General features: G+C 45.2%; 5 protein-coding genes and 1 non-coding gene across 6 annotated transcripts; 3 read left to right on the top strand and 3 right to left on the bottom strand.

The window, feature by feature from the left end:
• Positions 1-10: 10 nt before the first annotated feature.
• J056_002183 (Protein sum2) lies at positions 11-2262 on the top strand (the record flags this gene model as incomplete). The annotated part of the gene is made up of 4 exons (XM_009268047.1): positions 11-464; positions 535-651; positions 700-890; positions 940-2262. 4 exons carry the CDS (start codon positions 11-13, stop codon positions 2260-2262), a joined length of 2085 nt encoding a protein of 694 aa, XP_009266322.1.
• Positions 2263-3387: 1125 nt separating this feature from the next.
• J056_004901 lies at positions 3388-3461 on the top strand. Its single transcript has one exon. It is a non-coding gene; the product is annotated as a tRNA-Cys (tRNA).
• A 1715-nt stretch (positions 3462-5176) lies between these two features.
• J056_002182 (Apoptosis-inducing factor-like protein A) lies at positions 5177-6344 on the top strand (the record flags this gene model as incomplete). The annotated part of the gene is made up of 2 exons (XM_009268046.1): positions 5177-5317; positions 5364-6344. 2 exons carry the CDS (start codon positions 5177-5179, stop codon positions 6342-6344), a joined length of 1122 nt encoding a protein of 373 aa, XP_009266321.1.
• Positions 6345-6423: 79 nt separating this feature from the next.
• J056_002181 (ATP-dependent bile acid permease) lies at positions 6424-11306 on the bottom strand (the record flags this gene model as incomplete). The annotated part of the gene is made up of 5 exons (XM_009268045.1): positions 6424-7120; positions 7167-7283; positions 7332-9539; positions 9587-10056; positions 10101-11306. The coding sequence occupies 5 exons, from the start codon at positions 11304-11306 to the stop codon at positions 6424-6426; spliced, it is 4698 nt and encodes a 1565-aa protein (XP_009266320.1).
• Positions 11307-11487: 181 nt separating this feature from the next.
• Positions 11488-12174, bottom strand: J056_002180 (Glutathione S-transferase 1; the record flags this gene model as incomplete). Its single annotated transcript, XM_009268044.1, has 1 exon — positions 11488-12174. The coding sequence occupies one exon, from the start codon at positions 12172-12174 to the stop codon at positions 11488-11490; it is 687 nt and encodes a 228-aa protein (XP_009266319.1).
• A 193-nt stretch (positions 12175-12367) lies between these two features.
• Positions 12368-13327, bottom strand: J056_002179 (putative enoyl-CoA hydratase; the record flags this gene model as incomplete). Its single annotated transcript, XM_009268043.1, has 5 exons — positions 12368-12417; positions 12461-12544; positions 12590-12914; positions 12965-13092; positions 13135-13327. 5 exons carry the CDS (start codon positions 13325-13327, stop codon positions 12368-12370), a joined length of 780 nt encoding a protein of 259 aa, XP_009266318.1.
• Positions 13328-13394: the final 67 nt, after the last annotated feature.

Here is a 13394-nt window from a genome sequence, read left to right as displayed (position 1 = left end):
TTGTTCGATCATGTCTACCCATAATAGCCCAGCTGCTGAAAAAGTGAAAATGGAGGATAATGGACTTGGCACTTTGTCAAAATCAGTGATAATCCAAGATGCTGGAAATGGGTTCGCGGTGGTGGGTGGAGTGTCGCCTGTGGTTCAGATAGTGCAGATGGTGAGGCGTAAGAAAGTTACAGGTAGCTTGAACAGTCTGCTCAGGAATACGTGGATGAGTGCAGCGTTGATTGGAGTGCCTGTCGGGGGAGCTGTAGGATATTTGAGGGGGGAGATGGATGCTGGGAGAAACACGCATACAACAAGACAGAAAACACTGAATAAGGCTACAGACTATGGAATAATCGGAGGAGTACTGGGATCACTCACGCTGCCCACGCTCGTCTTGCGGCGTGCGAGAATGGTGAATGGAGTGCTGGGTGGAGCAGCGATTGGGGCAGCTGCGGGTGGACTGAGTGGGCTAAGTGGGATAATTGGTGTAAAAGAATAAAATAAATTTAATCTTACTTTGAATTGCTCCTTAACCACCAACAGTCATGGCCTCAAACTTCATCGGCTCGAGGATATCACTCGTGTCTAAATCCGAGATACGCTACAAAGGCACGCTGGTGGCTATTGACCACACCGCAGCGACCATCTCTCTCCAGAAGGGTGTGTAGGGAGTAAAGAGCAGACAATTGGCTAAAATAACTTGTACAGTACAGTCGATGGGAACTGAAGGCAGACGCAATAAGAACGATGTCACCGATATGTCTGATATTCCTCTCTCTGAATCCATCTACGACTTTATTGTCTTCAAAGCGGCTGATGTCAAGAATCTCCAAGTCGAGCAACCTCCACCGGTGACCAGCGGTAATAGCAGCATTCCAGATGATCCTGCTATTGTTGGTGTGAGTTTGGGCGTTTATTTTAAAAGTCTTTTACCTAATCCCGCTCTAGACCGCTCGCCCTTCTCCGAAAGTAGCCGCTCAACCACAGGCACAAACACCCTCACAGCAAACACCTCACCCAACTAATCCTCCCCACCCAGGCACCCCTCAGCGCCCTTTCATCGGCTTCCCCCCAATGCCGGGCATGCCAGGCTACTACCCGCCTCCACCTCACATGTTCCCACCTTACATGCCTTACCCTAATGGTCCTAATGGTCCTCCAAATGCTCCTCCTAATGGCCCTCCTAATGGTCCTCCTAATGGTCCTCCTTCGCAGCAGCCTCCGCCAGCTCAACCGCACCCTCCAGTGCAGGTGCAGGTCGCACAACCAGCACAGCCACCTCACCCAGTCCCGGCCACTTCCCAAACATCCACACACACTCCTCAGCCACCCACTGCTCAACCAGTACAACCCACAGTTCACTCCCCATCTAATCAACCCATCCAACCTATCCGTGCAGAAAAAATAGAAGACGCTATGTCGCGCATTAAGCTCAAGGATGACGCTAACGCTAGAGCAGAGGTGGCCCAGGAGGCTGGTGTCATGAATGCAGCGAGCAGGAAAGAGAAGCAGGCGTCCTTGTACGACAGACCTAGTGAACCAACACATGCACAATCACGCCCCAAAAGACACACGCAACCGCACTCTAAATCATCGCACACGTCTCACTCCTCGCACATTGTTCCACCCTCCGATTTCGATTTCGAGCGCTCGAATGCTGTGTTTAGGAAAATACACCGCAAGATGGACACGGGGCAGCACGAAGGAGTTGAAGGCGACGTGAATGTGGAGTTGGAGTTGGAGCTCGATGCAGCGGATCTCCTCTCTGGTGAACCTGTCAGTAGTGCAGGTGGTGTCCCGGCAGAGGAGGAGCACGTCCAAGTCGATCAAGAAACTGCCGCCGCTCCCGCTTATAACAAATCGTCGTCTTTCTTCGACTCACTCTCGTCGAACACCACTAGCTTTGGGCAACAAAAACAGCACCAGATGCAGAAGCAGTTGCCTCCTCATCAGCAAACGCAGATGCAGCACGAATACACCCACCTCAACTCCAACTCTAACAGCGGCAGACTCCTCGCTAGGGCGGCGCGTGAAGAGGAGAGATGTAGGAACCTTGACACGTTCGGCGAATCCCTCGATAATCCTTTCTACTCTAGAGCTAGAGGCGGAAGAGGTAGAGGTAGTGGCGGCGGAAGAGGTAGAGGTGGTGGCAGTGGTTATCGCGGTGGTTATCGTGGTAGAGGTGGCTTCGACGGCGCTCATAAATCTTTTCCCTCGCATCGCTCCCCCTCCAGCCCTGCTTTCCGTAATGGCTATTATGAGAGTCAGTGAGCTTGAGCTTGAGGCTGAACTTCAATTGGTATTCCTTTTCTTTCTTTCTTTTTTATGCTTCAACCTTCCCTTTATCTTCTTGACTACCCTACTACTACTGGTTATCTGGCTATCTGCTCGACGCGGTGGTATCATTAGGGTCAGCAGTATCAGTAATTAATCTTAGTAGCAGAATCCATAGTATCCATAGTATCCAAAGCCTCATAGTATATCACCCATTTCCACCCACCCTTTCACTCCCTGATTCTCTCCGATGTATGCTCTGGCTTTTCAAATTTATGCCAATATAGCTTTTTTGGATTTATTGCTGTTTTGCTGTCTCGCTGTCTCGCTGTGCCCGTGCGTGCATAATGTGTTACCTCGGTGCATACTAAACCACTCTGAAACAAACAAATTGTTTCACCAGCCAATTAGCCAAATAGCTAATCAGCTAATCAGCATATGCTGACTTGTGAACTGTTATATACACCAAAAACCTCTTTAACGACCTTAAAGCCACCCAGCCTCACCAAAAGCTCCAGGTGGTAGGTTAAGTAGTGACACTTAGCTACTTGGCTCATTTAGCTCTCAGCTTTCATCTCTTAAGTCGTCTTTGAGGTAAAATCTCTAATGATGATGATGATGAAATCTGAATGTTTTGTTAAGATGATACATATTTAAACTGCGTCCATCAATACTTCTTAAAGCATGAGGAGTCAAAGGGGGTGCTAAATTTACTGGAAGCGTTTCTTGACTAGCGTCGTAATTTGTTAATTGTTGTTGGTTCTCAATTACACTGAACCATCGGAGTATCTTTGGTACGTAGTCAGTTGCGGTTTGAAGAACTCGTAAAGGGCTTGTAGAGTGTGTGTGTTTCTGATTATTGGTCCTTATTCGAACCGAATATTGATCTTGGTAATTTTTCTTCTTCATGTGATTCTGGCCATAATATGTCTTTTGCGTATGAAAATTCTGTGCGAAATGGTGTCCTCTGTGCCACACGAATTGCATTTAGGTGAATCAATCAGTCGGAAACGGTAACGGTAGGTCTTAGTCGTGGGGCATCAATAACTCTTATCCAAATGTTACGGCTTTAACCTGAATCTTGACAATATTTATACAGTCATTATGACTCGCTGAAGCAGAGGAGCAGTAGCTTAGTTGGTTAAAGCGTAAGATTGCAAATCTTAAGACCACCGGTTCAAATCCGGTTTGCTCCTTTTTGAGTATCCTTCTTTTTGAAGGCGTTTGCTTTCAAATTATATATTTAAGTTATAGACAACGCAGAGGAGTCGCGTTGGTTTTGATAGCAATTAGTACTTTCTGCTCACGTTGCAAATACAATTTGCAACTGAAAAGATTTATCCGGTAGCGAACGGCTGATTCTTAAGCATTTTGAGCGATTGCGGAGTGTTAAAGTGACTTATTCGGTACTTTCATAATTTATAATCAATACTCATCTTCTCGATCATGACTACGCGCTTGTGATTTGGCTTGGCTGATGGGAAACCACCCAACACTAACACCACACAGTCGTGCAGTGCTGAGCATTTCATAAGAAACATTGATATTCAGAAGTTCAGCTCTATTGTGGCAGTTTTAGACACTTCTTTGGTTTTCTCAACTCGCAATTGCTTTGCAGGTTACACGATGTCTACCACGCGGCTTGTTTAAGAGAAAGCAAAGACGGTTTAGGTCACTTTGTTAGCTAAAGCAACTTATACGAAGAGAGTCTGACTTTATTGAGGTCACTTGACCCTGATAATGGCCAAGTATGTGGGAAGACGAACACAGTGATACCATATACTGACAATTTTAACAATTTAACAAAATCTTCGTTTGTATAGCATCTCTGGCATTCGAAATACATTCCTATAACAGCCCTTCGCTCAATATCCACAGAGTTGAATTTCTCGATTACCACCTGTCTCATCTCAAGTGGCGGATTTACGGATTTTGACCATCTACAAATAAAAAAAGCTTCATAAATAGCGCTTAATTGTTTCTGCAAAAATTTACCAGATTTATATCTCTGAGCCTCCAATTGCGCCCTATATGCCGTTCTGGAGTTGGGATCGGACATCACTCTAGAGCACGCTACAGGATAGATATGAAAACTACTGCGCACTTCATCAATTAAATCCAATCACTCTGGCTTATAGAGACCGCAAGCGCCCGCAATTTTAATTCTTTGGTCCCTATAAACGCGATTTATGTTTTCCGGCACTTAGCGTCCACAGGACTCAATGGTGGCTCAAGGGTAAGGGTAAGGATATTTTCATTACGGATCACCGCACGCCTCTTTCATACATTTCATACAAAGGAAAGTGGAGGTCAGCTCAACTTTGAAATCGGGGTTTGGCTTCACCGGTGCATTTCAAAATTTCAAAAAATGGGGTTGTAAAGGCGACTAAGGCTGCGTTGGAATTTTAGGAGTAGGAATATCAAAATTTTGCATTTTAAACTTTAAATTGCTCCTTGTGACATTCCAAATCTGCCTGGTTGAATGCAGAGCGTTTCACAAGACTAGTCAAAAAATTCACACATTGTACCTCCTCGTCAATAGCTACAAAACAATACCAGTATGGCTCAAATTTACAGGCGTCACGGTGTCATGAAGCACTCGTCATTGAACGTGCTATTCTTCATCTTCAGGCTAAGAATAGTCTTTGACGTGAAGAAGCTTGCAATAATTGGTGAAGATGCAGGAAGCATCATGAAAGCATCATGATTTCTTTCAATGTTCTTTTAGAATTTCTTTGCGTGTATCAGATGCTATTTCCGCATACTAAAACATTGAGATTACCTTCTCGAACATGCCACAAGTCATCACGAACCACATACACAGCTTAAGCTGCTCCCGAATCAATTGGTAAATCGACTGTTCCACATCTTCCCACTTGGCATCTTCTCGTCCAACAGCCACCACTATACCATGTCAGACGTCGATCTCAAGAATGTTGTAATTATCGGCTCTAATAGCTCCATAAATGTCATAAAAAACATACACAGCAAACTGCCAAAGACACATCGCATCGTGCTCATCGAGGCTAATGAATATGCCTACTTTCCACCAGTACGTCACTCAATTTATCTAGCTTAAGCAATCTGATTTAATACAGGCAGCATTGAGAGCCTCAGTATCACCCTCATGGGAGAACCAAGTAATGACCTCGCTCGAAAACCTCTTCAGTGAGAAATCGAGACACGTCGTTCTCAACGGATACCGAGCCATTCAATTCGATGAAACGACAGTGACAATCGACAAATCTAGTAAAATAGGAAAAACTATTCCCTATGATATTCTCCTGCTCGCCACAGGCTCCAACTACGCGTTTCCATGCCGTCCTGATACCCAATCCTTCACCATGAAAGATCATCTGAAGAACATGCAAGGCGAAATCGAGAATTCTGGAAAGATCGTTATAGTCGGTGGAGGCTCACTCGGTGTTGAGATGAGCGGTGAGGTTCGCGAGAGGTACAAAGACAAGGAAGTTACGTTGGTTCATTCACATGGCGATCTCTGCGGCAAAGAAGTGGGCCTGCACGGTGAGGTGTACTCCCAATTAACAAGGAAGGGCGTGAAGGTTGTGCTCAATGAGCGCGTTGATAACATTGGTGAGCTGCAGTTCGGATATGGCGAAGAACGCACTATCAGAACCACCTCAGGAAAAGAATTTAGAGCTGATTTCGTCTTCAACGCTATGGGTACTAAGCCAAATGTTTCTCTTGTTCAGGACTTTGACACTAGCCTTATCTCGGAAAAAGGATTGGTGAAGGTCAACGACTTCCTACAAGTTGATTCACCAAAGCTAAGGAATGTATTTGCAATGGGTGATATAGTAAATATCGACGAGCTCAAGACATTCGTAAATGCCAATCGCCACTCAAGTTACATAGCTGCGAACATACTCAGCCTCGCAAATGGTAACGAAGCTTCGAAGAAATACTCAACCGGCCCAACAATCATGGGTGTCGCTGTGGGTATGACAGGCGGTGCAATCAGACTTGGCTGGTTCTCATTTGGAGCGTGGGCAGGCTCTTTCAAAGCTCGCAGTCTCTTCACAGATAGCTTCCAGAGTTCGTACAAGCAATTAGAATAGATGCTATATATGCTCAAATATTACTTAATGTAATGCATTTTTAAGTAATGTAATAGAAAGTCCGTTTAATGATATGAATCTACTTACGTTCCTCCTTCTCGAATATTATCTTGGCAAGCTCAGCATCTTCACCAGATTGCTTGCATAGCGAAGTAAAGTTGGAGTTCTTCTTGTAAAGATTGGCAGGTGTGTCGTACTCAACGACGCGTCCAGCATCAAGAACGAGGATTTTGTCGTAATCTGCGATAGTACGCAGTCTATGAGCAACGCAGAGAATGGTGACATTATCCATGTCGTATCTCAGAGCTCTTTGAATAATTTCATCAGAATGCGAATCCAGATTAGCCGTTGATTCGTCAAGCAGCAATATGTTGGACTTGGCGTGTGAGAGTTTAAGAAGACCTCTAGCCAACGCCAGCAACTGACGTTGACCTGCACTGAAGTTCTTTCCGCTTTGTGCTACCTTCTCATTAAGAGATTTGATAGACGTTCTGTCGATGTTGGCTGACTCTGATAGCGAGGTGACGGATAAGTCCATACTTGATGCCAACTTCACACGTTTGAGTACTTCCCAGATCTCATCATCCGTAAACTCATCAAACGGATCGAGATTTTCGCGCAGTGTACCACCAAACAGCTGCGCCTCCTGAGGAATGGTCGTCATCCGACTTCTGAGAGCTTCAAGCTTCAATTCGGAGATGTCGTTACCGTCGATAGAAATTAGACCGCTCTCCAATTCCAATATGCGATTAAGACAGAGAACCAGTGTCGATTTGCTATGATTTTGTTAGATTGATCGGCGTTTGTCCCAATACAACTCACCCTGATCCAGTTCTACCACAAATTCCAACCTTTTCACCTGGCTTAACAACAAAGGAAACGTTGTCAAGAACTCTTCTCAACTCTGGCGAGTATCTGACACTCAACGAGCGAATATCACTAATAACCATGTCAGCTGTACCCACACAGCTCAAACACCCAACTTACATGTACGAATTTTCGCTCGGCCATTCAGGACCAGGTATCTCTCCCTCATCCTCTTTCTGCTCAGGTTCCAAATCAAGATATTCTCCGATACGCTCGACAGAGTTGAGATTGATCTCAGTCTGCGCACTAAGTCTGACAACCCACAGTGCAGCTTCATTGAATGTTATAGCGTACGAAAGTGCAAAACCGGCCATTGAAGGCGAAATGCTCTTGTCCAACAAAAGGAAGATGGCCGTAGTCAAACTGATCATAGCGGCTGCCACATCTATACGGAGGGACAGCCAGCGGTTGGTATACCACAACATTAAGAAACCTGCGTTGTTTTCGTCGAGCAGTTCAAAGACGCGATTTTGGAATCTGTTGGTAGCTGCATAAGCCCTAATACTAACGACGCCATTAAGACACTCGAAGAACGTTGAGAATATCGGTGACCTTGTCAAACTCTCAATACGCTTGACGTCCCTAGATGTTTGCAGGTAGAGTGCACCGATGAGGTAGTAAACAATTGCAACAATGATTGCACCGAAGATGAAGGCAGGAGCAGCGAAAGTAATAACCAGCAGGATAAACAAAGCTAAGACGAGAGAGTGCAAGAACCATAACACGACAGGGGCTGTTTCTTGATCAACAACTTCTATATCTTTTGACATTCTGTTCATAATACGTCCAGTTGGGGTGCTGTCGAAGAATCTGCTACGTGTCTTCATGACTCTTGTTAACATTCTGTCGTATAGCTTCCTGGAAGCATTGACGGAAGCATTGAACATGACGAACATGCAGAGTGATGTTAGAACAATGTATCCAAATGATACGAGAACGTAGATAGCCAGGTAGTAATTCGTTTCGTCATGTGTGTTGATGAGCGACGCAGCAGCAATATCATCACCTGGTACGAAGAGCATTGAAGTGCGAGTGACGATGTAGCTGAAAACATCCGCAGCTTTATCGTAGGAGCTAGTCCACAATCTAAGCCAGTATGAAGCGGCAACTTCAGAGGTTTGCGCACCAATGAAAGTGAAAAACATAATTGACCAGAATATACCGCCACCAAGCGAAGCAGCATAGAGCTTGTATACTTTGGCACTGACGGCGCCCTCGCTTTTCTTCTCTTCTTCGATTCGAGTCTTCTTTGGAGCAATGTTATCAGATTCTGGTGCCTCTTCGCCATCTGCTATCGAATGACTCCTCTTGTCAAGAGTTGGGGTTGCATATCCCTCAACCATAATATTGTTAGAGATGAGATGGTGGCCACCTTGAACTGTCTCAAGTCTCTTGTCATGTGCTTCATTGGCCTTGGGTTCTTCAGGTGGATTTTGCTCGATTTCGTCATGGCTAACATCCAAAAGACCCTGCTTTTGGAGCTCAACGGGTGTACCAGCCCCGTCGACCAAGCCATCCCGTAAGAAGACGACATATGAAGCTTTTGCAGCACACATGGCGACGTGGTGAGTAACAAGGATGACAGTACGGTTGCGCATAAGTGGACCTAGGAGAGCATTTTTGAGGAGGTTTTGACCGGTTTGAGAATCGACAGCAGAGAGAACATCATCAAGGAGAACATGTTTTGCTGATGAGTAAATGGCTCTTGCAAGTGCGATTCTAGCTTTCTGTCCACCTGAGCAAGTAGTACCCTTCTCGCCAACTTCCGTCTCATCACCGTCGTCAAACAAGGCAAGGTCTGGAAGAAGAGCACATGCCTTGAGCACTTTGTCGTAACGATTCTTGTTGAATGGAGATCCGAACAGTATGTTTTCTTTGATGGTAGTGCTCAATAAGAAAGGCGCTTGAGGTGCGTATGCTACAGCATCCTTTAGCCCTGTGCGCTCATCTGTGACGACCTCATCCGCATTCATCGAGCACGGCATGAACACTCGCCCATCTATCAAAGATAATTCACCGAGCAAAGAATCTAAAAGTGAAGTCTTTCCACTTCCGACTGGACCTGCAACCACGCTAAATTTGCTAACAGGGAAGTCAAGGTTGAACTTGCGTAATGCAAATCCTTGGCTGCCATCGCCTTCATAAACGAGAGTTGCGTTCTTGAAACCAATTGTAGGATCTCCAATATCCTTTGGACCACTGAGTTGTTGGTACTTGGAAGTATCCGCTTCGTTATTGATATATTCAGCAATACGCTCGCACGAGATCTTTGCTTGGAGGACGTGTACGATAACTTCAGGCAGAACCTCGAGTGGGAATCTCAGAATACTTCGATTTGGGTTAGAGGATTTGACAATTTCGGAAGTCTAACCCACCTAAACAACAAAAGAGCTGTGAAAGCTTCTTGAGATATCAGTACCTGACCAAAAAGCTTTGTATGTGCCATAAAAGTGCAAACAGTCACGGCAATTGGAGTGCCCCACATCAAAATGCCGTTCAAAATCCATGCAGCGAATCTTTTCTTCAAGACGCTCAGCTCTTTCGCTCTTGTAATGTTCATCTTCTCAATCAGTCTATCCTCCCAAGCATTCAGCTTAACCAAGTGAATATTCGACAATACTTCAGTTGCGAGATCTAATCTAGCATCAATCTTCTGCAAAAGCTCTGTCTGAATCTTGATAAAGATGCGGTTGACAAAGTAGGTGAGTGGAATGGTGAGTAAGAGGACCGAAATTCCGACCAAGGCTGATTTGCCGAGCAATTGGTACAGACCGGTGATTGCGAGAACAATGGTAAGGGGACACTCTGGGAACACAAAGTGCAAATATGCAGAAATTTCTGATGTCTATAAGGTGTCAATTTTGTCATTTACGGTATAAGGAAACTCACTTTGAACGCATCTACGGAAACCAGATTGATGATTCTACCCTCATTTGAGGAGCTCGATGATTCTTCCTTACTCTCACTCTCTTCAGTAGACTCATCTTCCTTTTCGCTTTTCTTTTCGCCTTGACTGTATTTCCTTCTCAGTGACTTGAGGAAGACCTCAGATATTAAAGTAGAGCGAAGGTTGATACAGAGTTTCCGACCAATAAGTAGAGCCTGCTGATTAAAGAGAGAGCCTGCCACCTGACCGACAAACAAAAGGAAAGCGAATAGAAAAGCCTCATGGTCACGCGTACCATCACCACGACTGCTGATGTGTTTCAGAATACGCTGAAGACAAAAAGGTGCTGATAGCGTGCAAACAGACTTGAAAGCCGACATGACAACCATGTACCCTAAGTCGCGCCTGAAGCATTTGAACAAACGTGGAACAAAGTTAGTGACGGTAGGTGGAGTACTGGAAAGGGATCTGAATTTTAATAAGATGTAGCTGGTGAGGTTGTCAGAACGCAGCGAAGGGATCTGAGATTGGTGGTTGACTGGAATGCGGAAGTGTTTGAAGATGTATGGATCTATGTAGAAGAAGCTGATTCTGCTGAGTACGCTTGTTGGTTCTTCTAGCGCAGCTGGGGTTTTTGGACCACCTTGTGCCTTGGTTGAGACATTGTCGGTCTGGTAAGGAAGGAAGATTGATGGGAGGATATATGTTACTGCGAACGCAAGAATTAGGTATTCGCGGATATTTGATGGAAAAGATGTTCTAAAACCGTAAATAATTGCATTGATCACCAAGTAGAGTGATCCCAGGACAAGTCTCTCAAAGTTGAAATTGCTGGTGAAGGAGCTTTCGAGCGCAATGAAGCCCAAGTACACCCAGTAAGCATATAGTGGTAGTAGAGTAAGGATTTGCGGACGATTAGTAGAGAGTGTGATAAGTGAGGCGAGCGCTACACTGAACTCCACAATGGAGAAACATCTATTGTAGAATCTGTATCCCTTAATTGGATGTATTTTGTGCACTTGGTTTAAAATCATATCATTCTCAATACGGAAGTAAGTGCTTGCGATGTTGAACGCATTCTCTGCCTTGGAGTTATGCAGGGAAGCGACATTATCTTGAAGAGCTATGGCTGGTCGACGTGCAGCTCTGTACGCAATTGGCACTGCCAGTGGCAGCAGTAGGAGATTATGCAGAAGCGACGTCTGCATGACCGTTTGAGATAAGAGACTTTTGGGTTGAAACGGAGGGATGCAACAAGGTTTACTCGGAGCATGCAGATTATTCTCTCAACGTAATTATATTTTTCTCATCACACATAATATCCGTTCTGGCGATGGCATTTGACATTTGACATATCGATTACAATACTTGCCCGATATTCCCAGGCACTTACACTTGACTAGCTTGTGCTAGAGCCGCACGTTGAGTCGACGGCCGCTTTTCCATTCTCTCTACCCAGGCCTGGACAAGAGGAAACTGCTCAAAGGACAGCTGAGCGACGTTGGTCAACCTTAGCCAGCCGTGGAATGAAATGTCCGCAACGGTGTATCTATCAAGTGCAATAAAGTCACTTCCAGCAGCCTTCTGTCGGATCAATTGACCTTCGAGCACGCTGAAGACGCGGTAACATTCATTCTCGTACCTCTTAATGACGAGAGGCGGAGGATCCTCACCTGTAACACTCTTCCAAAAGTGCTTGAAGTAGTTCACTTGCCCTTGAATCGGACCGTGTCCGGATATTTGAAAATCAAGCCATTGCGTCACCGCGGCTTGCTCGTTGAGGTCTTTTCCCATGTACTGTTCTTGTCCATATCGTCTAGCGAGGTACTGAAGAATCGCACCACTCTCCCACACGACCAAGTGGTTATTTCTATGGTCTACCAAGGCAGGTACCCTTCCGTTTGGGTTAATGCGTAGGAAGAATTCCCCTTTTACACCTCTTTGCGGATGATCCCCGAACTCAAGGTTGTGTATTATGTAGTCTGCACGATGAGTAAATCCTAACTCCTCGAGAAAATTGAGAACTTTGAATGGATTTGGACCTCCTGGATAGCTCCATATTTCGAATTTAATCATTGTGACTAAGCTAAAAGATAATGCGTACATCATGCTACTTTTTTACGCTTTGCGATACCCCGATGCCGGACATTCTAAATTTTCACTTTCTTTTCTCACATGTGAAAACGGTCGTGAATCGTAATTTAAAGTCTTTATACATGCTAATGATTGGTTATAGTACAGCGAGAGCATGTCTGTACTGCCTACCTCATCACTCGTCGGTGAAGGATGGTTTGCGTTTCTCGATGAAAGCAGACATACCTGGAAATATCAGCAAGAAGCGCTTTTTGTGGTTGTAACATACCCTCTTTCTGATCTTTGGTAGCGAATAGCTGATGGAACAGTCTCCTCTCAAATCTGAGACCCTCGCTCAGAGGCATCTCGTGGGCTAATCTATATCAACGGAATCAATGAAGATAAATCTCAAACTTACCTGCATTAACAGCTTCTTTGGCTGCTTGGACACTGATAGCAGACTTGTTGGCAATCTCCTCGGCCACTTTCAGTGCTTCAGGCATCAGCTGCTCAGCGTCAAGTACCTGACTAACGAGACCTCTTTCACAAGCTTCTTGAGCTTTAATCATGCGTCCTGTGAGTATCATCTCCATCGCCTTAGCTTTGCCAACAGCTCTGATAAGTCTCTGTGTGCCACCACCGCCTGGAATGATACCTAGGTTGATCTCTGGCTGACCAAATTTGGCACTGTTCGAAGCTAATAAAATATCTGTAGCCATAGCAACCTCAAAGCCACCACCGAGCTGAAAATAAAGACATGGATTAATGAGATCATTGACGTCATAGCACTCACGGCATATCCAGAGACTGCGCCGATAAGAGGTTTCCTGAATTCACGAATCTTGTTCCAGGAGCTCAAGAAGTCCTGTTTGTAAGCGTCTACGAAGCTGATGTCCTTCATCTCCTTAATATCGGCGCCAGCTAGGGAGGGTCAGAAGGGCTACAAAAATGTATTTCACACACCTGCAAAGGCTTTTTCGGAGCCAGTAAGTACAACACACTTGATTTGGCTGTCGCTCTGCGCCTTCTGGAGGACATCGTCAAGCTCGGCCATGAGATGACGATTGAGAGCGTTGAGGGCATTTGGACGGTGAAGAGAGATTAGCTGCACGCTTCTCAGAGGCATATCAGCCTTAAGATTTGTATATGCCGACATTAAAACCGTATTAAATCGCATCTCGATAAACGTTCAGACTCGAAGCAAAGGGGCAGCAACGGAAACG

The sequence above is a fragment of the Wallemia ichthyophaga genome (assembly GCF_000400465.1).
Source record: "Wallemia ichthyophaga EXF-994 unplaced genomic scaffold scaffold2, whole genome shotgun sequence".
Lineage (NCBI taxonomy): Eukaryota > Fungi > Basidiomycota > Wallemiomycetes > Wallemiales > Wallemiaceae > Wallemia > Wallemia ichthyophaga.
Note: the sequence above shows the minus strand (reverse complement) of the source record. Positions and strands in the feature narration are given on the sequence as shown.